We start from the raw sequence: 26506 nt of genomic DNA, 5'->3' as shown, positions 1-26506 counted from the left end.
TTCTCACCTGAGAACTCACATGATGGTGAGGACTTACTATACTTTATGAGGCTAGCTAGCAGACAGCTGGAGCATGAACTAGTGAGAAGTAAGAGGGATAGTTATGATGGAGGGCTAGAGGAGATAATAGAAAGGCTAGTCCTGTGGAAGGGCTGCAAGAATAATGCTCATTCCAGCATCTGCAAGAAGTCTCAGAAGGAGGATAGGTAGGATGCAGTGCAGAGAGCTGGTTTTCATATCAAACACAATTGATATGAAAAATATCTGACAATATGGTATTAAGTACAAATAACCTGGGCAAAACTCCAATATAGTTTAGTCCTCAAATGCATGTGTATTCTCTTTCATGTTATATGTGTGCTGCTATACAATACTGAGGACAGAGTGTAGAGAACAGGAATGAATACATAGTTTCTGCCCCATAAGGCTTACAATATAACACAATAAAGTTGCCACCAAAACAAAGATGAACCTAAGAAAGTCAACTTACATTCATCAGGTTAATAATATCCTTATTTACGATTTATGTATTTGGTACAAGGCCTCGCTATGCAGCTTGGACTCACAATGATCTTTGTATTTCAGCCTCCCCAGTGTGCCACCATGCCCGGTTTCGGTGGCTGGCTTGGTATGGGACCAGTATAGCATGCAATACTGGGGATAGAACCCGGGTTCTTGCACTTGCCAGGCAGGTGCTTAGACTGCCTAGCTATCTCTCCAGCCCGATATCCTTATTTATAAAACAGAATTACCAATTCATTAATACAGTTATGTTCAAGGTCTTAAGATAACAGGAATTCTGGATTATAAGGGATAGTAAATGCTTTATGTGGTATTTGTAACAGACAAAGTTGAGCAAATGGTTAGTTGACAGATAACTACTTTTTTTCATGAATAAAATAAGGGCAAACTACAGGTTTTATTAACAATATAACTCAAGGTGGCATAATATTATCTATCTCTGACTTAGGAAATGTTTTTCTCTTTCCAATAAAGATGAGATACTAAAGTATGAAGTACCATGGGTACATTATCAAAGTGTCTCTTAGGGTGATGAAAGTTGAAGAGTATCAATATTAGGTCAATTTACTATCTTCAACATCAGAAAGGTCTTGTCTTGAATTTTAAATATTAAATAAGTAAGGAAATAATACTAATAGTGACTATGCATAAAGAGTATTTACTTTGGGACAGGCACTACTTTATATTTTTTTACTAATGTGTTTTCAGAGTGAGTTGTTTTAACTTATAAAAGAATTGGAATTCTTTGGAATAAAATACATTTGTAGTGTATAATACTCCAGAATGGGTATGAGATTTTACCCTGTAATGAAACACATTAGTATTTCTGGAAAGAAATGTATAAAAATTCACACTAAGAGGAATAAAGATCAAACATAATGCTACAGTTTATTTACATAAATTAGTAGGCTTATCAGTAAGTGAAATTTTTGGTATACATTTATTGGTAAATGAAGTTATATAGACATAGACCAGTCATACTTAAAGTTACTTATTTCTTCTGCTACTTTAATATAATTTTTCAAGAAAATTTTTATGTAAAAAATTGCTGATGAAAATTAACTCATAAAACATACATGCAATACATGTTTATCAATTCAGGTTTCTTGAGGATCTTGGGAGTACAGTTACACTAACATTACCATCATTTACAAAACTAGGTTGAAGTTAAACATACGTAGGTGAACCAGAAAGAAGCTTCTCAAGTAATGAAGTGGCACTACAGAGAGGTCTTTCAAACTTTTCCCAGCATTTGTGTCCTTTGCACAGATTTTTGTCTAAGCAATTTCTCTTTAATTGAGTAAATTACCATGATCTCTTGTTTACTGACAAATGCACATTGTTCAAGGCCAGCAATCAACTGGTCGCACATTTCCACCATATGGTCTGTAGAGAGTTTTTCATCTGTGCTCACAGTGTCATCGTCATTACTGCTACTATCTTCCTCCTGCTGCTCTGCACACAGGCCCATCTTAGCAATTTCCCCCTCACTCAAAGGATGCACTACAGGTGCATCATTGTCAATGTTCAGTATTTCTTCAATGTCAGCTTCTTCTAACTTATTTACACTTTCAGCTGACAAGCTTTTAGCATAAGTAATGAGTTTTGATATCATCATCTTCTCATTAGAGTCCTTATAGCCTTCAAAATCTTCATCAGCAAGGTCATTTTCAAACATCATGGTAGCCCAAAGTCTGTGCCAAGCATTTGTTAAGGTTGATTTATCAATATCATTCCAAGCATTAGCAACTGCATAGATGGCATCCTTCAGACTAAACTCTTTAAGGAAATCCTGGATTTTCAGGCCTCTGTTAACTGAAGCAAGCATGCTGTTCAAAAAAAACTGTTTGTACTTGCTCTTCATGGAGCGCAAAATTCCTTGGTCACACGGCTGTATTACAGATGTCACATTAGGGGGAAGGTAAATGCTGAAAACGTTACTTTTCACAAGAAGTTCTGGAGGTGGATGTGCAGAACAGTTGTCCAGAAACAGTAAAATTTTGCAATTGTCTTCCAGTCCAGCTTGCTTGCAATGAGCTCGTGCTGCTGGCACAAAGTGCTTATTGAGCCAGTCAAAAAAGATTTCTCTTGTTACTGATGCTTTCTTGTTTGCATAATAATGTACAGGTAAATTGCCCACATCTTTTAAACACTTTGGATTTAGGCTCTTTCCTATCACTGCCAATTTTATTTTGTGTGTGCCTGCAGCATTAGCACACCCAAGAACAGTTAATCTTTGCTTGGCATCCTTGAGATCTACTGGTAACCTTTCATTAGCCATTGTTAAGGTTTTTCTAGGAACATAGCACCAATACAGAGCTGTTTAATCGGCATTATAAATTTGTTCAGGGCTAAGGTTTTCATCTGATATTATCTTGGCAAATTCATCAATGTAATTTTCAGTAGTTTCATGATCAGCTTTTTCTCCACACATTTTAAGGTATTTGATACCATGACGCTTTTTAAATTTCTGCAGCCAGCCTTCTGAATATTCACATTCACTTTCAATGTTCAGTTCTGCATGGTATATTCTGGCTTGTTTCATGACTAGCAAACCAGTTAGTGGCATTGCTTTCCTTCTTCGTTGTCGAATCCATTCAATCAACACACGATCAAGATCTTCATTTTTGGCCCTATGCAATGTTTTTCTACTTTTCATTAGCTCTTGGTTATCACTGTCACTATAAAATTTCAGCAACTTCTTCTGTTTCTTTAAGTCATATATCGTGGTGGTTCCCACACCATACTCTTCAGTAAGATGTCTCACAGACACACCAGCATCAAGCTTCCGCAATAACTCCACTTTCTGGGCTATTGACAAAGACAGGTGCTTTCTTTTTTTCCTTTCATTGTTAACCATAGGTATAGCATTAACTCTTTTGGGCATTTTCCAATACAATTAATCCGCAAGTCACAAAATGTCAACAAATAATAGTCACAGTCATGTGTAATGGATGGATCTGAGTGCTGAAAAAACAGAGGATTCATGTTTGCTGCTGGTAGGTTTTGTTGCCCAACTCCTGATGCCAAATGTGCGAAATACTTTTGGGTTTCAGAGTGCTGTTTTTGTCTTATTTTGGAATTGCAGAGCAGAAATTGTGGACCTGTATTAAAAATATCATTTTAATGATGAAAAGATTGAGGCTTAATTAGCGTTCAAGATTATTCATTATTACATATTCCTTCTGCTTATATTCAATCTCATAAAATTTGTTCATGTTACTGGACAGATTTCTTTTGTATTGTCTGCCAAGATGGTATGAGTTGGAATATTTTTAGCAAAGGAATCTGATTCTTGGCTGTGTGACTGACATAGTACGTGAACCCCATGCTGGATGACATGGACATGGCTTGGTAAGGTGTTAGAGATCATAAATTTATTCTCACTGAATATAGATGTCCCATTCTATACGAACTCACCTGTTTTGTACTTATTTGTGTGGCTTTTGCTCCTTAATGAAAAAAAAAATGAGCTCTTCAGATATGTGCCTAAATTCTCAAATTTTCACTGTTCACTCATTTGAAAGATTTGTAACTATGACTCAAATATTGTTAATCAAGTTCAAAACTGAAACATATTTTAGACATTCTAGTAAGATGTTTCCTTTTATTTACTATGTGGTTTGGGGCCTTATTTCAACACTATTTTGTAAATTCCTATTGGGAGCCAGCTTTTTTTCTTCCTCATTTTTGTCATCCTCATTTTGTTGTTTAGACTTTCAACCAATGCCTGATATGATCCTTTTTTTTTTTTTTTTTTTTTTTTTCTTTTGCATTTTCAGGGAAGGGTCTACGGGGTGTTGAGTGTCTCACTGCTAGATCAGACTCGTAGTGATTCCCCTGTTTATAGCATCCCAAGAGCTGGGATTACAGGAGCGCACCTCCATAGCCAGTCAGAATTGCTGTCTCAGCATGCCCCAGGGGTGGGTCCAGTACTGCGGGCCCTGGAATCAAACCCCTGGTCCCTGCTTGCAGGCACTTTAATCCGCTGAGCTTTTGGCTGGCCCACCTGATATGATCTATTACAAAACTCTGAAGCCTTTTTACTCAGTTGATGCAAGAGCAGCCCTTCAGGTTGAGAAGTCTATAAAAACGAGTCTCCACTCAGAAGAGTATAAGATTTGGGAAATAAGTATGAGAAATACATAAAATCAAGCAAGAGAGAAATAGATCATATTTGTTTGGTGGGTTAGAATACACATTTTTTCTACACTGTCCTTTCCTATTGGATTGCAATAGTAAAGCACTACTCTGTATTTGGTACATAGTGGCTCATACAGAAGCTATCATTAAGAAGTATCCTATTCAGAGTTAACCTGACCTTGATCAGTAACTGAACTTCTATGTGACAAAGGCCAGAAATCAAGCCCGGGACATGGCTCAGCAGTGTAAGTGCCTGCCTGGTTTGTGCAAGGTCCTGAGTTCAATCCCTAGTATCAGAAACAACAAAACAAAAGCCTGGAAGTCACTTATTTGTTCAGCCATAGAATTGTTCTTGTTTCTTCTTTCTTTTCTATGTGCCTTTTTCTTTTTTAGAACCAGAAATTGAATTCAGGGCTTCAAGTTTGCCAGGTGGGCTCTGCCCTGCTGAGCAACATCCCCACCCTCACAACTTCTTCTTACTTCAATATTCTCTTTCTTTTGCCTCCAGCAAGTATCTTGTATTCTTAACTCTCTCTTCATTATGGTTCTTAATATGGAAGTGTTTATTCTTTCTCCAGTATAAAAGAAAGGCATACTCTCATTTATCTGGAATCTTTATTTTTCTAAGGAGTAAATATCTCCTGGTTGTCCATTAAAGAGAGAATTCAAACAATTGGTTTTGGGGACACTTTCTTCAGAAATTAATCAAAGTATATAAAACTGCTTAATGAATGACCAAGAGATGGATGGATAGAAATAAAGGGGAAAGAAGGGAGATACAAAAGAATATGGTAAATACAAGTAGCAACTCCCCTGACAAGGAATGTATTCATTATATACATGAATAAAAAAATTGGAAATAAAAAAACCTCTTAATGCTTGTCTTTCTTATAATTTCTTTTTTTTTTTTTTCAGAACCAGGGATTGAACCCAGGGTCTTGCGCTTGCCAGGGAAGTGCTTAGTCCCCATCCTCCCCTTTTTTTCCTATATATTTTTATAAGTGGTAAAGTTTTGCTTTTGAACTAAGATATTTTGGCCCATGTTAGGATTTTCTGAATTTGAATGGGCAGTGGAGATGATTGATTCTTCTGTTTTTGGATTATGCTATCTGCTTGAGAGTGTGCCGTAACAGCAAAACATAATTTAAAAACTTAAAAATAATTTTAAAAGAAACAATTCTTTTTTGCTATTTAAACACAGAATACTAAGCATCCTAGGACTTGTCATTAGTGGGAAAGGAAAGTACCTCCAAACCGCCTACATAGTAGTAATAGCAACACTAATTATTTATTAGCATCACCATTTTTTAGGAACAGCAAGGGGCACTGGTGAATACCCACTGGTAGAAATTTTGAAAAGGTTCCTTTCATGGGGGCTGGGAGTATAGTCAGTGGGAGAGTGCTTGTGTATCACCTGTGAAGCCCTGGGTTCAATCGCTAGCATAAGCAAAACAACTAGTTATGTTCGGTGTGCTTATACTTTGCTTCTATTAATGATGAATATTTGAATATATCAAGTAATTTTTCAGGGTCTTTACTTTTTTCCATTAAATAAGAAGATTCAACCAGATCATTTGTAGGCTACTTTATATCCCTAATATTCTATACTTTTGTACTTAAGACTCAGGAGTTTTAGATGATTGAAAAAACTAAAATTACATTTTTCCTTCCTTCCCATTTTCTTTCTGTCCCTTTCCCTCATTGTTCCCTTCCTTCTAGTATTATGAGATCTCTGTGTGCATACAGCAAAGACTACATTTACTGAAACTGTTCTCATTATTTTATAATTCATTACTGTGATTCACAGCTTTCCTTAACCAAAAAATAGTAAGATTATTCATGAGATCATTATTTCTCCAAGTAATCTCAAAAGTAAACAATAAAGATATTTTCTAAAATAAAAAGATCGTATTAACATGATGCTACTTCCTTCTGAAGAAGCCAGAATGCTGAAATAGCTCATTAGATTAAAAATTCCAGAATTACATGGATTTACCAGAGGGCTGCAATGGCTGCTGAAAAATGTGCATGTGAAGTTCACTTGCACCACCTTGTGCTATTTCCAAGCCAATGCAACCCATGATCTACAACAGTCCCATTTTGATTTTATATCTGACTGGACAATCCAGTAGGTGATGTAGCTTTTCATTTACGTAATATTACAGACAGTGAAGTAACGTTTTCAGACATTGGTGCTGTGCTTTGCTTTCATGCTCCCCCAACATTGCCGCAGAGGCATCGCCACTGACTTGTGGAGAATTGAGGTGGTTGTACTGGGGATACAAAGACAAAGAAATGGTATTGATCTGAATGACTCCCTAAAAAGAGAAGAGCAGCACAGGAAACCCAGTGAAGGGCTGGGAGCCAGCCAGTTGTGGAGAACTTATTTGCAAGCCAAGTCACCTGTTACCATTTGAGTGAACATGCCACTTTGGGGCGAGGAGCCACAGGTGCTGTTTTCATCACCGTCAGGCCATTTAGTCACCTTGACTAGGCCTCTTGTCTCATCCACATGAGGGATGTCCACTTGTACCCTAAGACTTTGCTAAGCTTTGCTAAGCTTCTACCTTAATTTTTCTCTGTAGTAATTCAGAACACTCATGAGCCTTTTCACGATAGCATGAGTTCTTTCACGATTAGAGGATGGTAAAGATGAATTAGAAATAAAAGCCACAGGGCTGGCCAAACAGCTCAGTGGATTAAAGCGCCTGTTTCTTCATTTGTATGTATGCACACACATGTATATATTATAAAAATACCAGACCAAATAAAACAGTATGTAAAAAAACTCAAAGAGGTAATTATTCATACATTTGAACAATAAACTTTTATTGAATATATAATATAAACTATATTTAACTCCTATTTTGAAATCAGGTCCTGTGTTGGATACTGAGAATTTAAAAAAAAAGGGAAGAAAAAACAAGGAGGGAGAGAGGGAGGGAGGGAAAGAGGGAAGGATGGAAGGAGGTGGATGGGGGAGAGAGAGAGAGCGAGAGAGAGAGAGAGAGCGCGAGCATGAGCAAGCACCTCACTGTCTTCAAGGAGTTACAAGGATGGTAGAGGTGCTATGACTTTGTTCATAGACTATATATTCATTGAAGGCCCACTATGTGCCAGGCATGGATTTATATTCTAGAAATCGAGTAATGAACAAACTGAATTAAGGTCTTCATTTCATAAGCCGTAATAGGAAAGACAGTATAAATAAGACAATTTCAGGTACCTTAAGTATTATGAAGAAAGTAGCAGGCCACTGTGATAGGAAGTGACTGGATGGGGATTAAAGGGAGTAATATCAGGAAAGGCTGGCAGGTGTCCCTTTCTGGATAGTACAATTAAGAATAATGAGAAGTTTGTCATGCAAAAGCATTTTGGAAAAAAAAAGTACAGAGGCAGATCCAGTGAGATAGCTCAGCAGACTAAGTGCCTGCTCAGGCAAGTGCAGGGACCAGGGTTCGATCCCCAGCACCACAGGCATTACCAGTCCTGCCCACAGGTCCACTGGGCCGGGCACCGAGACCACACATGGTGGTATATGCCTGTAATCCCAGGAGAATCACTAGAGTCTGAGCTTCATAGTGAGACCCTGTACCAAATACATTAAAAAAAAAAAAAAAAAAAAGTACAGACACTCTTGGCCAAGTACCAGCCTGGTGTGTTCTAGAAAGAGGGCCAGTGATGCAGCCTGGGCAGGCTCAGACCTGAGGAGCACCCTTCACAAAGGACATGTTGCAATTTCACAGCCTGACAGCTTCATAAACGAATGCTTCTTTTCTCTGACACAATAAGCTTCAAAAACATTCATTACAAGTTTAAAAAGAGCTTATGATAAAAATTCCTACCCTTTTGCACTTTCAGTTGTACTTCCCAGAAGTAAACAATTCCATAATACTTTTAAAGACTTTTTGGCATATATATACATAAAGATATATATATGTATATGTATATGTAAAGATACAAAGACATATCTATCTTTATATTTTAAATACACATGTACCTTTAAATAAATATATCTATTCAAATATAATATATAAATACAAATGCCCTTATGGACTATCGTCTTTTTTTGGTTATGTATTTGGTACAGGGTCTTACTAAGCAGCTCAGACTTGTACTGAGCTTCCTGTTTTAAGCCTCCCCAGCACTGGGATTACAGGCGTGTATGCCTGGTCTCAGTGGTCGGCTCAGCATGTCTGGGGGTGGGACCTGCGTGGGATTATCATCTATTTACTTTGTACAATGTGAGATACACATTCATCTCAAGACAGTTTTTCCCCTTCTATTGATTACCTTTACATCTTTAAGTATTAAACTTCTAGATTCTGTTTCTTCACTTCTACTGGCTGTGTGTGCACGCCGCATGTGTTTGTAGTGGTGTTAGAAGGGAACCCAAGGCTTGCCAAGGCAAGTGCTCTCCCACTGAGCTCCACCCTAGCCCTGTAAGACTGAGCTATATAGACTCAGTCCTTCCTGTGGATCCTTCTTCTACCTTCCCTTTATATCTCTGTGGGGCACAATTCCCACTCCTGCAAAGTTTAATTCAAACTTTTTTTTTTTATGGCATATTGTAAGAGCCCTTTATGACCTAGGGCCTACATACTTTATCTCCTATTATCCAATGTAGCTGTACCTACAGTTAAACTGAAGTATGTATATATTTATAGTTTTAGAAGCTTTTGTGTGTCCTTGCCTTTTCTTTACTGCTTGTCTTCCTTGCCTTTTCTTTTTCTTTTTTTTTTTTAAATTTATTTATTTATTTGTGTGTGTGTGTGTGTGGCCAGCTCAGCCCACCAGGGGGCGGGGCTGGCTGGCATGTGGTGCTGGGGGATTGAACCGAGGTCCCTTTGCTTTGCTAAGCTTGTTCTAAGTAGGTGCTTTAGACCACTGAGCCATCTCACCAGCCCCTTCCTTGCCTCTTCTTTACCGCTTCATGTCTTTTGATAGCTTGAAGTGCCTTCCACCTATAATTTACTGGCAAATCTCATTATTCATTTAGTCCAATATTTAAAAACTTTTTCCTGGTAGGTGTCATTTATTAAATAAAAATATTTATTGAATGTTACATATAAGGCATAGCTCTAATGGTGTAGGGTATAGTGGCCTAAGACAGACACTTAGCTTGCATTCTAGTGATTTAATCAACAGACTTAGTAAGAAGATTGTCCGTCCAACAAACTTGAGATTAGCTCTGGTTACATAGTGAGTTGAAGAACAAGTTGAACTACATCTTGAGACCCTGTCTAAAAAAAAGCAAATAACCACAATAATGAAACCTACTGTGTTCCAGAGATAATACTAAGTGCTATTTCAATTCTTAGAACTTTATGAAATTAGAGAAATTAAATATCCTTCTTAGAGTCACTTCCTATAGGTAGTTGAGCTTATATTTAAATTCAAATTCTGACTTCACAGCCATTACTCTTTTTTTGAGACAGGCTCTTGTTATGCTGTCCAGGCTGATCTTGAATTCACTATGTAGCCCAGACTGGCTTCAGATTTGAGGTTATCCTCCTGCCCCAGCCTCCCAAATACTAGGATTATGAACATGAGCCACCATGCCTGATTTAGAGTTTGTGCTTCCATGCTATATTCCTTCTGCTCTAAGTGCCCTTCATACACATCTATGATAGTATTTGTCATATTATTTCAAAATCTTGTTTGTCTCAATTCTCAAGATGATTCCGAACTAGTACCATTCTAGAAGTACAGGACAGAAGTTAGCATGTTATACAGAAAGATTCCTTAGGGCATTAGAAATTCAGTCAGTCTTGAAACCCCAGATTGAGAAAGACTGTTTGGGGGTTCTTAAGGGTAAAGATATCTGGCACATAGTGGTTACTTGATATGGTTTTTTGAACCCATATGCAAAACTTTGTAATTAATAAACAAATTGCTTTAGTCTTACTAGTGGAGGTGGCTTTGCAGCAGGAGTTAAGCACTCAAGTCTTTCCTTAATAGGATTCCAGGGTTGTTGGATTTAAGCTCTGAGAAGCAGCAGAAAGAAATAGTTAGTTGTACAGACACTAGAACCAAACTACCCAGGTTCCTACTCCAATGCCATTGTTCACAAAATAAGCAAATTTAACCAGACTGTTATTTAATAAGTACCAGGTTTTAGAATTACCATACTATTCATAATACTCAATACCAATATCCAATACTCAATTTATACCAATATACCCAATTTACTATTCATAATACCCATAATACCCAATACCCATAATACCCAACTTCTTTATGAAGTAGACACCTTTACTATTTCTCAATAGCCTCTGTACCCTCATTTCTTCCTCTGTTAAATAGGAATAATAATAAAAACTCACTTCATTGAGTTACTGTTAGAATTAAAATGGTTAAAAATTGTACAGAATAGTATCTGGTACATAGACATTTAGTTATTACAGGTATAACTTTTTTTTTTTTTTTTTTTTTGCAGTACCAGGATTGAACTCAGGACCCTAAACTTGCCAGGCAAGCACTTATTCCACTGAGCTATCTCCCTAGGCCCTACAGGTATATCTTGTTGTATTATGCTTTTATTACTGAACTTTGCAGATACTGTGCTTTTAAAAATTGAAGGTTTGCAGCAACACTGTGTCAAACAAGTGTATTTGTAACATTTCCATTATTTCAAAATTTTTATGGTGGATCTGGAAAAAGATCCAGTGGTCTGGAGAGAAGATCAGACCAATCACAATATTCTGTATTCAAAGCCAAACTTACGGAAAGCCCCTAACGTTTTTCAATTCTATGAATGCTGAGAAGAAGAAAGGAAATGGTTTAAGATCTGAAGCTACTAAATTTTGCTTTTTGAGGTTTTAGGAAAGAGACCATCTCTATAACATAAAAGTGCAAGGTAAAACAGCAATTGCTGATGTAGAAGCTACAGCAAGTTACCTAGATTTGACTGAGATGACAGATGAAATGGCTGTACTAAACAAATCATTTCAATGTAGACAAAACAGCCTTATATTGGAAGAAAATGACATCTATGTCTTTTATAACCAGAGGAAAGAAATGCCTGCTTCAACTTTTCAAATGACAGGTTGACTATCTCACTAGAGGCTCACATAACTGGTGACTTAAGTAGAAGTTAATGCTTATTTGCCATTATGAAAACCTTAGAGTTCTTAAGAATTATAATAAATTTACTTTGCCTTGGCTCTCTTAATTGAACAACAAAATTGAAATGACAGTACCTTTGCTTATTAACATGGTTTACTCAATATTTTAAGCTAACTTTTGAGACTTACTGCTTGGAAAGACAAAAAAAGCCATTTTACCAGAAAAAATGAAGGACAACTTCTGAGAAGATGGTGGAGAAGTGAGCAGCAGAGATCTGGTGTCCAGACACTGGAACAGAGCAACATGAGAAAGAGAAGGAGTGAAGTAGGTCCCCTGGACCCAAGAAGGATTGATTTGAAGCAAGACCCGAAGCCCAGAGAGTGAAAACAGAAACTTCAGTGAAGAAAGAGATGGCAGGTGGCACCTTTTCCCTCAGCCCGGACTCACTATGTGGGAAAAAGCAGCTCAAACCTGCAGCCACATGGTGAGTGCTGGCCAACCTGGAGGCCTCCAGGGAGAGACACACAAGTGGAAGGGAGTAGTGGATGTGGAGGGCTACAGTGGCTGGTGAGCGGTGCAGGGGTTCAGTGCTTCTGCAGGAGAGGACAACTGGCTGGAAGCCAACTTAGAAAGGGGCCTAAATGGAGCTCAGAACTCAGAACACCTGCTGGCTCCACCTCATGGCCCCCAGCTGAGTTAGAGCCCATAGAGGGTGCACTGACTGCTGCAGGCGCAGTGGGTCCGGTTCCAGCCTCATGGCCACAAAACCAGCCTAACCTTCGGGAGAAATAAGGGTGTAAGCCGACCAGGATTATTTAGCATCCATGCCATAAAGCTATTGCTACCTTGCTGCGATTAAACAACAAGGATCTGGACTGTGCTCACACTGCCAAGCAGTAATGGTACAGACACAACTTGAAGTAGACCACTTCTCCTCTTCTCTTCTCTCTCTCTCTCCTCTTTCTCCACTTTCCCTCCCTCCCCTATTTACCCTCTCTTTCTGTTATTGTTTTTACATGAGTGTGAACTTGGATTCTAGTTTTGTGGTTGTTACTCTGTTTTGTTTTTCTTTTAATTTCTTCTGTCTCTCTTTCTATCCTGTCTTCTATACCAGTTTCTCAAAGTTTGCATGATTTTTCCCTTGTCCTCCACTTTTTTTTTGTGGAACTGGGGATTGAACTCAGGCCCTTTTTATTCTACTGAGCTATCTCCCTGGCCCCTGGCCTCCACTTCTAATCTCATCCTCATCTTCAATTTCTCTATATGCCCCCTCATCCTTTTAAAATTTTCTCCCATTTGGGGAGAATATTACCTGTGGGTAAAATTGTCATATTGAGGGCTTATTTACTGCATACAATTTTCTCACTTGTTTTAAATTTTGCTATATAACCACAAATCTACTTTAAAAGTGGCAAATAGTTATCTCAGTTTGTTATTTTTAAGGCTCTGTTTGATGCTACTGTTACTGACTGCTGTTGTACCACATTAAACAAAATGACATAATTGTTCTAACTAGTTGTTCTTACTGGTATACCAAGACTGAGATTGCCTAAGGACTGTAAAAAATACAATAGGCCACAGCCAAAGAACCATGGGCTGGGGCAAGTAGGCAGTAACTTCTCATACTCAGTACACTGAAGAGACAGGATCTTGTAACTCACTTAAAAACCAAAAGCCAGCTATGCTTGGAACACACTGAGAAGTAGTCATTTCCTAAGAGTTCTAAATATTCATAATAAAGCTATTCACCATAGGCAATTTATAAGCATCAACTCAGAAATGAAACTAAAAAATAGAAAATGAGAAGAAACTTAAACAAGATGCAACCACAGACATCCAGCAAACTCAGGGGACAATGAGTTGGGACAATATGAAAGCCACCCACCTGCCCTCTTCTGAAGTGGTTATAGTGCATGTGACAAGGTAAATGAATGAGGCTCTTGAAAAAAATCAAATTAGATGGGGACTGGGAGATGGCTCAGTAGAATAAGCGCTTGCCTGGCAAGTGCAAGGGCCTGAGTTCAATCCCTGGTTCCGGAAAAAAAAAAAAAAAATCAAATTAGAAGTAATATCTCAGATAACTGCAGAGATGGTGATCACAATAAAAAACATGCTTAGTGACTCTAGAGCAGATACAGATTAAAAAAAAGAGAAGCTTAGAAAAATGGTGGAAGCCATGAATGTCCAACATAGCAAAGAACTGGAGCCAATAAAGTAGGTTCAAACAGATATCCAGGATATTACAAACTCGAATGAAAGTATACATAGTAGGATGAACCCACATGAGAACAAAATCTCTGATACAGAAGACGGGATGGCGGTTAACAATCATGAAAAGAAAGGTTTCTTCAAAGTAAGGGAGGATGAGGAATCAATCAGTGGCTGTTAGATGATGCAAAGAAGAATAAGATGAGATTAATCAGAGTCATGAGGAAGTAAAAAATAGTGCAAATTAAATAAAAAACCTATTTACAATGTCATGGCAGAGAACTTCCCTAGCAGAGAAGAAGCACCTGACATACAGATATGTGAACTACAGTTAGCCATGATCAAAAACAAATCTACAGCAAGGCATATTGATCAAGATTCTAGAAATTCAACACAAGAACACAGTATTAAAAGCTGCTAGAGAAAAGAAGCAAATCTCATATAAAAGAAAGCCCATCTGAATCACAACTAACTTGTCAACAAGAACTCTCAAGTCAAGAGGAACTTGCAGTGAAGTATTTTAAGTCCTAAAAGAAAACATCCTCCAACTCAGACTGATGTACCCTGTAAAACTATCTTTCAAAACTGATGCAGAAAATATGAAGGGTATTTAAAAAGGGGAAAAGGGATTCCTTTCCATATATTACTGTTTGTTGACAAAGTACCTGGCCACCCAAGAGTTCGGACAGAGACATATTGTTAATGTTGTTTCCATGCCTGCTGATAAAACGCTCAGCCCACGGATAGATGAAGAAGTGATTTCTTCATTCACGTTCTCACAATTTAAGAAATACATTGTGTAAGTCTATAGTTTCCATAGACAGTAATTTCTTTGATGGATTTGTATAAAACAAACTGAAAACCTTTTGGAAAGGATTCACCACGCTAGATCCCTTTAAGAACATTTGTGACTTGTTGTAGGTCAAAACATCCTAACAAGAGTTTGAGAGGGGCTGATTCCAATCCTCAATTTTGAGGAACTCAAGACTTCTGTGGAGGAAGTCATTACAGATATGCTTAAAGCAGTAAGAGAACTAAAATCAGAAGAGGGGTCTGAAGATGTAGCTGAATTGCTGAAATTGCATGATAAAACTTTAAAGGGGGAGAAGTTGCTTTCTAGGAATGAGCAAAGAACATAGTTAAGATAAAATTTACTGCTAGTGAAGATGTTGTGAATGTTGAAATGACAACAAAGGAATTAAAACATTATATAAATTCAGTTCATAAAGTAGTGGCAGAGTTTGAGAGAATTCAGTCTCACTTTGAAAGACATTTGTGAAATAAGAGTCAATTAATACAGCAATTTTCATTGCTCTTATTTTTAAAACATCTCTTTATATAGTGATGATTACTCTGATTAGTCAACAGTCATCAATATTACTGAAACAAGACCCTCAACCAGCAAAACTACGACCACTCACCAAAGTCACAGCTGATTATTAACACTTTTTAGCAATACAGCATTTTGAAAATGAAGGTATATACGATTTTTAATATGATGCTTTGCATACAGATGACAGTCCAGTATAAACATAACTATTTTCCCTCACTGGGAAACGAAAAATTTAATGCAGTAGTTTACTGGGAGTATTTGTTTTATCATGGAGTATAAAATCCATAGTACTGATGAGGGGTCCTTGTACTACAAGTAGAAGCTATGACCAAAGTAGAAAATCTACTTGATATAACTTAGCAGATGTTCACTTCAAAGACAAAGAATTCCTTGGGAGACTAAATCATAAGTATTTTCCAGCCACACTGGCTTTATTTCTCTAAGGCAAAACCTAACAGTTGATGCTGAAATGGGACATATAGGAAAAAATACCTCTGAAATCGGTTCTCTGTTCTGCAGTTACTCTGCCAGGTCCCAGATCATCTTGGTGGTACAACTATAGTATACTGCCAAAGGGCTGAATGACATCCTCCTTGGTAGCATCTGTTTTCCTCTCCAGGAGATTAATCCTTTTAAAAAGAGACATAAATTAGATTCTATTGTGCTTATCCTTAGAAGTCCAGTAGCATTTCATAGAATCCAAATTAATAATTTGGCTGAGGCTGAGGGTCTAGCCTTGGCCAATCCTTCCAAATACACTCCTTCTCACAATCTCCCCTCCAGCCACATCAGATTTTATTCACTGACCAACCAATACCTATTTGCTCCCCATGTACTTCTATTTGTAGTCACAGAACTTACACTTTAGGAGGAGGAAAATAAATAAATAAAAACAAAAATATAGCAATTGTTAGCTGTAATAACTACAAAAATATAATTCAAAACCTGTGAATAAATGTGAGGGTACACTTTTGGCTTCAGTAGAATAAGCACTTCCCTGCTAAGTGCAAGGGTCTGAGTTCAATCCCTGGTTCCACCAAAAATAATAAATAAATAAATAAATAAAAACAAAAACTGTCGGGAGAGGTTTCTCCGAGAAGGCAATATATTAGGTAATTTACAAAGGAATGCTGGAGATTAAATATTGGGCCTTCACAGTGAGCTACATCACCAGATTTTTTTGCTTTTGAGAATGGTCTGACTAAATTGCTAAATTGCCCAGGCTGGGCTCAAACTTGTGATCCTCCTCCTGTTTCAACCTCCCATAGTTCTAAGATTAGAGGCATGTGTTTTGTACAATGGTTTCCTATGATTATGCTCCTACCAAACATTTCTGACACAAATATCCTCACTTGGTTAAGATATGTCTAATAAATATCTTCACTGTAAAACTACCTTTGACAATCAAGGAAAAAATCTGTGGTATGATTCTTTGACATAGAGCTAATGTGTTGTTTTCCAACTACCTTTCAGTCAATACATATTACATCCTTTCTTTTATATGCTGAGTAGAAAAAACAAACTCAGATTGCTTCTTTTACAACACAGATTGCTTCTGTGATCCTAGAATATGTGGGGATCTCTCCGACCACAAGCAAGCAAACAGTTTTGCAGTGGACACTAGATGAGTTTCCCCTAATCCAATTCTGACAGTCTAACTAGAAAGAGCATCAGATCACAAGCTGAGAACAGTCCTATAAGATTGCCTCCACTTCAGACCTAGTTGCAAATCTAAGTTCTTAGGAATTTTGATTGACCAGGTATATCTGGGGTTTTAGGATGTTCTCTTTAATAAAATTTTATTAATTTTGCTAGAGTACCTCATAGAACTCAGAGAAACATGATACTTAAATTTATTAGATTATAAAGGATACTTTACAGCATACAAATAAGTAGCTAGATGAAGAGACATATAGGGTAAGCTCAGGAGCTTCTGTCCCCATGGAGTTTGAGTACACCAACCTCCTAGCATGTGTTGAATTTTTGCTCACCTTCCTACAAGCTTCCATGTGTTAAGCTTTCTAAAAGTCCTCTGAACTCTGTCCTTTCAGGCTTTTACGGAGACTTCATTGCATAGGAATGACTAAAGCATGGACAACCATGGAGGAATGTGACTGTACAAAAAGGATGTGATCTAATGATGATGGATGCAGTGAGGAAGCCCAGAAAGGGCTAGATTCTTCTTGGCCTCTCTCTTTCCTCCTGGATATTCCTCCTTTTGAAATAGGGGTCTTCTGACTTACCATTAGAGAAGGTAGAACAGAGAATTTCTTTACAGCCAGTACCAAGACAGAACAGTGGGAGAAGACTAGTTTCTATGAGTTATTTTGGACAAGAGAAATTCTAGTTTCTATGGCCTACCTTGGAGAGGAAATTATAAGCTAGGAACCATAGATTAGAAATCCAAATGTATACATTATGTTATCACATATGCATACCTATAAATTTTAATTTATAAATTAGATATTAATAACAATGAAATAGAATCACAACAATACTGTAGTAAATGTGAATGCAATCTTTTTCAAAATACCGTATCACTCTATTCACTTCTTATAATGATCTGAGCTACACTGATGACATGATAAAAAGGTGACTGACATATAGGTCCTATTGTGTTGTAGCATTAGGTTATTATTATTTTTTTTAAATGTATTTAGCACACAGTCTACAGGGTCTCACTACACAGATCAGACTTCTAATGATCCACCTGTTTTCAGCTTCCCAAGCACTGGGATGACAGGTGTGTGCCACTAAGCCGTCTCAATAGCCTTCTCAGCACACCCCGGGGGTGGGGCCGTCATGGCAAACCCTGGTCCCTAAGCCTGCCTAAGCAGGCGTTTTAGTCTGCTGAGCTATCTGGCCAGCACTTGTAGCATTATTACTGATATCCTGACAATATTTATTTTGAGCACAGTTTACCACAGACAAAACTTTGGAACATGAAACTATGGAAAGGTAGAACACCTGTATTCTTTTTCAGTCTGCTTTTCTTTGGGGGAGGGTCATTTAATAGCACAACCAAGATTTATTTCTAAAAAGTCATTGGAAGGCTTTAAACAAGGTCATTATCATCTTCATTTTAGATTAGAATTGTAACTCTAAGATCATTAGTGTGCAGAGGTACAGGAGCTAAAACAAGATGACCAGGGGAGACTGTGATGGTCTGAACAAGGAGATGAGAAAGGAGACTTTAGTATTTAGTTCACATAAAACCTGAAATAAACAAACATCAACTCCCCTCCCCATAAGGTGAAACTAGAAGGGAGGTTAGGACAAGGATTCTGGGCTTGGACGTGTAAAAATGATCAAAGCATGTTATATACATATACAAATCTGACAAAACTAAACCCATTAATCTGTATAACCAATAAAAAAGTGAAAAAAAAGTGGAAAAAATCCAAAAGTAAAAGAGATACACTTGTTTATAAACTGGATGAGAATTATGATTCTTTGTCTTGAAAAACTGAGTAGACTTTTAGTGATGCCATTTTGATGGAGACAGCTAGCTAGGTCTTCCATTTTGTAGTGGAAAATCTAGGATCCCAAAGTTGAACATTTTAAGTTAGGAGTATCTGTCATATATTCAGTTGATGATATTATCTAGTTGGAACTGAGGGCCATTAAGGAGAAAGGAATTTGAGCGTCAGATTTTATAAAGATGCTATTTAAATCCCTAAGAGTTGATAAGATTGTCAAAAAGAAAAAAAATGGAGAAAAGAATAAAAGGTGATTGCTGGGTGAAAAGGACTGAAGAGTCCTACGACTTAAATTTTGAGAAGAGACAGAAAAGGAGAACAGGATGAGTTGTTAATGAGGCTACAAGCACAAAAGGAGTGGTGGACCCAGCACTCAAGTGTATAATGTTTCAAGGAGGAAACGTTTGTTTATGTGGATGAAATATTCATTGTGGAATGCTGCTCAGAGCTTGAATAAGATGACAGAAAACCTATTTGATTTTTAGTTCCGCCCTCCTCCCAAGGCTAGTATGGGGTTCTGTCTGCCTGAAGGGCTCACTTGTCTTTCCTATTTAGTTAACTCCTAATGATCCTTGGGGATCCAGATCAAACATTTGCCCAGGTTCCCCTAGAAAAATCTTAAAGCTGTAAGAGCATTTCCTTCAAGCTATTCAATACAGTTATAATTCCTCAATTATTTGTATTCTAAGTTGATTATTTCTCCCATTAGAATGTAAGCCCCTTGGGGGCTGGGGAGATGGCTCAGTGGAATAAGCGCTTCCCTGGCAAGTACAAGGGCCTGTGATCAATCCCTGGTTCCACCGAAGAAGAAGAAGAAGAAAAGAAGAAGAAGAAGAAGAAGAAGAAGAAGAAGAAGAAGAAGAAGAAGAAGAAGAAGAAGAAGAAGAAAGAAGAAAGAAGAAAGAAGAAAGAAGAAAGAAAGAAGAAAGAAGAAAGAAGAAAGAAGAAAGAAGAAAGAAGAAAGAAGAAAGAAGAAAGAAGAAAGAAGAAAGAAGAAAGAAGAAGAAGGAGGTAAGCCCCTTGAGGGTTGGTGGTTTACACTTACTCTTTGCCACAACTCTAAGCCTGAACACACAGCAAGTTTTCAACAAGTATTTGCCACGCAATAAATGGATTCAATAGCTGACTGGTACTGAGTGAAAAACTAGTAAAAGCAGTAATATATTGTGAGGCGTAAAACAAAGTACAAACTCAGGCATAGATTTGCCTGCAGGATCAATTAAGACTATGACAAGAACCTACTAATGAATTTTGTGCCAAGTTTGGGATGAAACAAATGTTCCATTTTATCTTTCCTTTCTTCTCTCTTCCATCTACATTTTTTTGTTCATTTTTCCTCATGACACCAAATCCTATTTTCCATTCAGGATTGGTTCACCCCAAATTTGATTATTTTCTGAGGAAAGATAAATCGAGGAGACAGTGGCAAGTTAGTTAGGAAAGGGTGTGATGGGAGATGTAAATACTGCATGACAAAGGTAGGACGACAGGAGGCTCATCAAACTAGGTGTTTCAAAACTGCTAACCAAAAGAAATAGTTGCAAATAGAACCATATGTAAGGGGGTGAGTCCTGATACCCTTTGGCTGAACTGAAATCTCTGCTCCATGTTTTAAGCCTACTACTTAATATTGTGAACTCAAGTTTCCTCAGAATTTATAACACGGGATAACACCTACCTCGAAGGGTTGTTCTCAGGATCAGTGAGACAATCCAGTTTACAAGTTTAGCATGAGTGGCATAAGGTAAACGCTCAATTTATGTGAGCAGTTATTTTTCTTTAAAATGAAGTACAGCGAGGAGAGAGAACCTATGCAGCGAAGTGTTACGTGGTTTTAACAGTAAGAACTACACTCAGAGACGACACATTAGCACTCACATTTGGGGCACAGCAAAGACCTTGCCTAGGACGGGATTGTCACAGTACAACTTGTAGACACAGCTACTTTACACCTTCGGAAACCGGGGGGGGGGGGAAGAAAAATGTTTATAAAAATATATTCTGGGATAATTTTGTTTCGCTCATGAGGGCCACTTTTGAAGACAGGAAGCTTCACGCAGCGAGGAAAGCAAGCCTGGATCCGGTGACTTTTTCCGGCCCTGCAGGGACAGGACCTGGAGGGGAGTAGCCCGCCACTGCTCAGCCCGTCTGTGGCCATGTCCGGGAATAAGTGCGACGCAAGTGCTCTCACCTAGGCGATTTAGCTGTTTCTCGTCACAAGAACGCAATCCGAGATTCTCACCCAGCCAGCTAACAGGCGATAGCTACGGCAGCCCGCGTGGAACGCTCGGAGCGGGAGCACGTTCCGCGCCGAGACGGCCGCCGAGCCCGTCTCTGCCCATTGGCCGCTCGGAGCTCCAATACCCGCCCCCCGATTTGAAAGCTTCATCCGGGAGCGGCTGGGAGGCCCCCAGTAGAGCCCGCCCGAGCCCCGCCCACTCCCAGCGTTCCGTGCGGTGCTCGAGCCGCCATTGTTTGAATTTGAAAAGGAAAATACAGCTTTGCGAGTCTCCTGACCCGACTCTCCTGGCTTGGTTGTGGGTGAGGAGGTGACGAGTGAGGGTGAGGAGAAGGAAAAGGAGGTGGAGAGAGAGGTGAGTGACTGGATTTGTGGCAAGCCTTAGGCAGAGAAACAGCCATGGAAATGCTCACCTTTTCTGTGGGATTCCTGAGGCCCCTGTCAGGAGCGGGTTTTGGGGCGGTGGGGCGCGGCGAGCCTTGAGTCACACTGCTCCGGTCCTGGTTTAGATCTCGTTTCGACCCCCTGTTAGCTGCCTGAGGAAAGACAGCTTATTCATCTCCTTGGGCCTCGGTTTCTTCATCTGTTAAAAGGTGGTAATGATAGTACGTTATCTTAGACCACTTTTGAAGATTAATAATGTGTACATTACCAATAATAATGTGGACAGTTGTGAAAACACTGCTTGCACGTCAGAAGACAATGCATTTTTGGAACCATTAATCTTTTATTATCGTGGTTGCTTGTGTTACAGGCCTGCATGCCACACCTACAGCCCGGAATCCCTGAGGTGAGCAGTTTGTTCAGCAGATGACCTGACCACTTTCTAGGGAAGCCCATGTCAACTACTAGACGGGCTCAGAGTGACTAAAAATAGGTTTATTCGGGCTATCTTGAAATCCAGAAGGTGCATACAAAATTGAGTTGATATTACGAATTAAACCTGTTAATTTGTGATTTAAGGGCTTTTGTTCTGAGGTTTGCTGTGCTGTGTAGAAATAAATTGTCAATGTTTATTTACAACCTTCTCAGGCCAGAAACCCTACCTACTTCAGCAACCACTGTTCTGGATGTTAATAAATTTATCTAAGAATAGAACTAAGAATTTTCTCTTATCTCTGATGTTGTATACCTAATAGATTACCAGATTTTGAATATTACTTTTTCATGGAAAGTTAGTCTTAAGTTTAATTTGGTGATGTTTCATTCAGTTGTAATAATTTACTAATGCATTCATTACTCAGCTTAAGACCTGTAATGTGTCAGGTACTATTTTATATATGTACCTGGTTTTTTCTGGTACTGAGTATTGAAACTGTCAGACATGCAGGGCAAGCCCGCTAGCACTGAGCTACACCTTCAGTTCAAGTACTGCTTTGAATTGTATTCTTAGTGCATTATTTTATTTTTTCTTTCACTTGGAAGAATTAAATGTAAAAGACTTTACCAGATAACTTCATTTAACTTCTAAGTGTTAAAATAACATTCTTTACAAGACACTAAGTAACTAAAATACCACAGGATCATATATCACTGGGTGACCTCTTTACTATTTGATTTCTGAAATGAGTTCAGGCAAAGAGTGGACATTGTCATACTTAACAGATTAACTTTTTTGGGAAATGTTTATGGATGGGTCTGCTGATAGGTTGGCTAATATAAATGGTAATAGGGTGTGTTCAATATTATTTGGTTCAGGTTCTGTACATATAATTTGATTTTTTGTCTTTCTCATAGGTGATTGTGTTATAAATGAAGAACTAAATGCTTTCCTTTTATAAAGTCTAGTTTATGGAGGGGAGTAGTAGGCTAGACTGAAGACTTTAAATGGTGGGTATCTGCTAACTTACAAAGGTTGTCTAAAAACGTTGACATTTTTGTTGCAGAATGGAATCTAATTGGAATCAAGATGCAGTGCCTAGACCATCCTATGTTTTTAGTGCTGACCCAGTTGAAAGACCTTCAGAAATAAATTTTGATGGCATCAAGCTTGATCTTTCTCGTGAATTTTCCTTAGTTGCTTCAAATACTGAGGTAACGGAAATGCAAGAAAAGTACTATATTGATTGTCATAATTGAGAGGAAATGTGTGCATGTCACTGTAGTAGAAAATCCTGAACTTCTGGATTTAAGGGAACCTAGTGTCTCAGTAACTTTTTGTGGACTCTTACAACAAAAGAAAGAAAAGTTTTCAAGAAGTAGATGTTTTCTTTTTTTAAGTAGGTCTTCAAGTAGTAGATCTGACCAACTTAATAATTATACATGCTCTGATCTGGTATCCATTTTAAAATAATTTAAAAGAATTTTGAAGGTTTATTGTCTGATAACTGTACCTACTAACTAGTGAAGTATGTGTGTGGCCTGCTCTATTGTGATCTGGAAACAAATCTGAGGTAGTTTTGTTTCTGAATTAGGTAGTACTAGTCCTCCAAATTTCTTTTTTTCCAGAGTTTAGCTCTTCTATGTACTTTACATTTCTTTCTTTCTTCCTTTCTTTCTTTCTTTTTTTTTTTTTTTTTTTTTTTTTCCCAGAACCGGGAATTGAATTCAGGCCCTTGTGCTTGCCAGGCAAGTGCTTATTCTACTGAGCCATCTCCCTGGCCCCTGTACTTTACATTTCTAAATGAAATTTAAAATGAATTTTGTCATTTTCTTCAAAACAGCTTGAGATAGCATTGACCTGTAGATCAATTTTAAAAGACTGTTATTTTTTTTTTGAGACAGGCAGGCCTTGAGACAGGCTGGTGTTGAACTCACAGCAATCTGCCTACTCAGCCCCCCAAGTGCTGGGATTATAGGTGTGTTCCACCCTGCATATATCCTGCATGTATAATGGACCTGGACTTTTCTTTGGGGGATTATTTTGTTTGGTAATACATTACATTTCTTCAACAGATATGCAGTTACTTAATTTTTTTTAGTTTTTGTATTGGTTTTGAAAGTTTTATTTTTCAAATAATTATTTCTTTGTAATTTAAAATTTAAGACATATATTGAGGCTTTCTTTAAATGTATAAAGAAAATAAAGTACAAGTGTTTAAAAATGGAAATGAAATAATGTTGTCATGGAAATTCTGTGTGAAACCAGTCACCCATGTTAAAAGAATGATCTATGAACTGACATTTTCTATATTTTACAAATATAGTTTTGTTTTTCTTTAGGCAAATAATTTGGAATCTAAAGATTATCTTCAGGTTTGTCTTCGAATAAGACCTTTTACACAGTCAGAAAAAGAACATGATTCTGAGGTTTGTGTTGAATTTAATTGAATTTTAATATTTCTATTTCATTAAAATGGAAAATAACATTATTATTTACTGTGGCAATATGTTGTAGGGTTGTGTACATGTTGTAGATTCACAGACTGTTATGCTGAAAGATCCTCAAAGCATCCTTGGCCGGTTAAGTGAGAAAAGTTCTGGGCAGATGGCACAGAAATTCACTTTTTCTAAAGTAAGTACCTGTGAAATGGAACTTGAGGTTTGAGTATGGCATAGAGGGTGATAGTACAGGTTGAAGCCAGTGTGTTATGAATATATAGCCTCTATTCTACTATTGAGCTATAACCCTATCTCCCTGTTCCTTTTTATAGTGAACTATTTATTTTATGCTAATAGGAGTTGGACTTCTAGCATTTGTGTTATTACTTAAGAATAGGACTTAAGTCCTATTATAAAAGTGTATAACTGAGATTCAGAAAATCACTATAATTTTAAGGTTTTTTTGTTTCTATTTTCTGTTTGATATCAGAGATCAAGCTCAGAACTTTGCACTTACCAGGCAGGTGCTTATGTCACTGAGCTATCTCCCTAGCCCTATAGTCTTAAGTTTTAAAAATTTTTAAGAAACATATATTGAAGCTTTCCCTGTATGACTGTGTGGGTCAGACTTTCTATCTTGAAAACTCGACTTGCTGATAGGTTAAACTGTCAAGTGTACTTTTTGTAGCAGGAATGGAGCCAATTTCGAGAAAAATCTTATGAAACTAAAGTTTTACATATGAGATATAGGGTGGAACTCACTGCAGATATTTACTTGAATTTTCTAAAAAGATGTCTTAAAACATGCTTTCTTAGGTTTTTGGCCCTGAAACTTCACAGAAAGAATTCTTTCAGGGTTGCATTATGCAGCCAGTAAAAGACCTCTTGAAAGGACAAAGTCGGCTGATTTTTACTTATGGGCTAACCAATTCAGGAAAAACATATACGTTTCAAGGTAAATATTATTTGTCTGGAAAGGAAAAAGAAGCAGTAATAGTCTGTCAGTATTTTTATAATTGTAGTAGTTTTGTATCTATCACCTTGTAAACATTTACTCCATTGTTTAAACTATTGGTTATTCATTTATTTATTTTCCCTTTTCTTTAAGTATTAGGGATCAAACCTAGGGCTTCATGCATGCTAGGCAAATGCTCTATCACTGAGCATATCCCTGGCCCTGCTGCTGATGAGTTTTATTTAATTCGTTTGTAAAAACGTCCAGCTGATGGAGGTTCAGGTGATCAGACTTTGGAAAGAGGATTGATATGTAGAGAATTAAACATGGATTACCAATGAAGCTTTTTCATTTTACTTTTATGTTTTGTGATTATAGGTGATTGCAGATCTTAATCTTATGACCTAATCTGAATGTAAAACTTTAGAGTTCACAGAATAATGGTCATTAAAATGTTAGTAATACAGCATAGATCAAAGTGATGGAAAACTGAACCGTCTCTCAGTTTCACTTGTGATTCAGTTATTTATTCTAATGTAAGAGAAAGTTTTAATAGCTCAGGAACAGTCCCTCTTTCCTACTGGTGAGAGAGTATAGCACAAAATCTCTTTTCCAGGTACAGAAGAAAATACTGGCATTCTGCCTCGAACTTTGAATGTATTATTTGATAGTCTTCAAGAAAGACTGTATATGAAGATGAACCTTAAGCCACATAGATCCAGAGAATTCTTACGTTTATCACCCTCCCAAGAGAAAGAAGAAGGGGCTAGCAAGAGTGCTTTACTTCGACAGATTAAAGAGGTATGCAGTGTTTTGGTATATAAAATGTCATGACTTTTATTGGCTCTTCACATTCTTTCAACATACAGTGTCAGTCGCTTTGTGGTGCTGGTTTTTCTTTTTGAGAAAAATATCTAAAACTACTTTGAAAGTATTTCATGCTGAAAAATAAGAACACTTAAATATTACAAATGTAAATAGTTGAGCAGTCACTTTTGGTTAGTTTAAAAGCATTGTGGGCTGGGGAGATAGCTCGTTGGCCTAAGTGCCTGCCTGGCAAGTGCAAGAACCCAGGTTCAATCCCCGGTACATTACGCTGTTCTGGCCCTGGATTGTGCTGGCCACTGAAACTGGGTGTGGAGGCGCATGGCTGTAATCCCAGTGCTGGGGAGGCTAACATAGGATCACTAAGAGTTCAAGCTGTGTAGTGAGACCCCTGTACCAAATAAATAAAAGATTTTTAAAAAATTTTAAATAAAACCAGCATTGTATGTATAAAGATAATATATATACACATA

At 37.7% G+C, this 26506-nt stretch overlaps 2 protein-coding genes across 10 annotated transcripts in view; one reads left to right on the top strand and one right to left on the bottom strand.

The window, feature by feature from the left end:
- Positions 1 to 1512: 1512 nt before the first annotated feature.
- Positions 1513 to 21085, bottom strand: LOC101566154 (jerky protein homolog-like). 3 transcript variants are annotated; one of them, XM_023716238.1, is made up of 4 exons: positions 20945 to 21085; positions 15767 to 15903; positions 10574 to 10652; positions 1513 to 3626 (listed from the first exon to the last, which is right to left on the bottom strand). In XM_023716238.1, exon 4 carries the CDS (start codon positions 2801 to 2803, stop codon positions 1757 to 1759), a length of 1047 nt encoding a protein of 348 aa, XP_023572006.1. In that variant the 5' UTR covers positions 2804 to 3626; positions 10574 to 10652; positions 15767 to 15903; positions 20945 to 21085; the 3' UTR covers positions 1513 to 1756. The 3 variants fall into 3 exon arrangements, with proteins under 3 accessions (XP_023572006.1, XP_023572008.1, XP_023572009.1); XM_023716240.1 differs by lacking the exon at positions 10574 to 10652; XM_023716241.1 differs by lacking the exons at positions 15767 to 15903; positions 20945 to 21085 and adding an exon at positions 11952 to 12008 and having other exon boundaries at positions 10574 to 10650.
- A 155-nt stretch (positions 21086 to 21240) lies between these two features.
- Positions 21241 to 26506, top strand: part of Kif20b (kinesin family member 20B) — a 53780-nt gene continuing 48514 nt past the window's right edge. For 5 of the 7 annotated variants that reach the window (XM_023716232.1, XM_023716233.1, XM_023716231.1 and 2 more), the window contains exons 1-7: positions 21241 to 21347; positions 21747 to 21782; positions 22879 to 23026; positions 24155 to 24241; positions 24330 to 24446; positions 25070 to 25208; positions 25825 to 26009. In XM_023716232.1, coding sequence (XP_023572000.1) covers positions 22880 to 23026; positions 24155 to 24241; positions 24330 to 24446; positions 25070 to 25208; positions 25825 to 26009 — 675 coding nt within the window. In that variant the 5' untranslated portion in view covers positions 21241 to 21347; positions 21747 to 21782; position 22879. Of the gene's footprint in view, positions 21348 to 21746; positions 21783 to 22878; positions 23027 to 24154; positions 24242 to 24329; positions 24447 to 25069; positions 25209 to 25824; positions 26010 to 26506 lie in introns of those variants that run through there. The other 2 variants (XM_023716229.1, XM_023716234.1) reach the window with 2 other exon arrangements.

This window comes from Octodon degus, unplaced genomic scaffold (assembly GCF_000260255.1).
Source record: "Octodon degus isolate 3935 unplaced genomic scaffold, OctDeg1.0 scaffold00046, whole genome shotgun sequence".
In the NCBI taxonomy this organism is placed as follows: domain Eukaryota; kingdom Metazoa; phylum Chordata; class Mammalia; order Rodentia; family Octodontidae; genus Octodon; species Octodon degus.
This window is presented reverse-complemented; position numbering and strand designations above follow the sequence as displayed.

Coding starts and splice junctions, on each gene's coding strand:
- LOC101566154 (XM_023716238.1), bottom strand. CDS start 2,803: ATGGCTAATGAAAGGTTACCAGTAGATCTCAAGGATGCCAAGCAAAGA.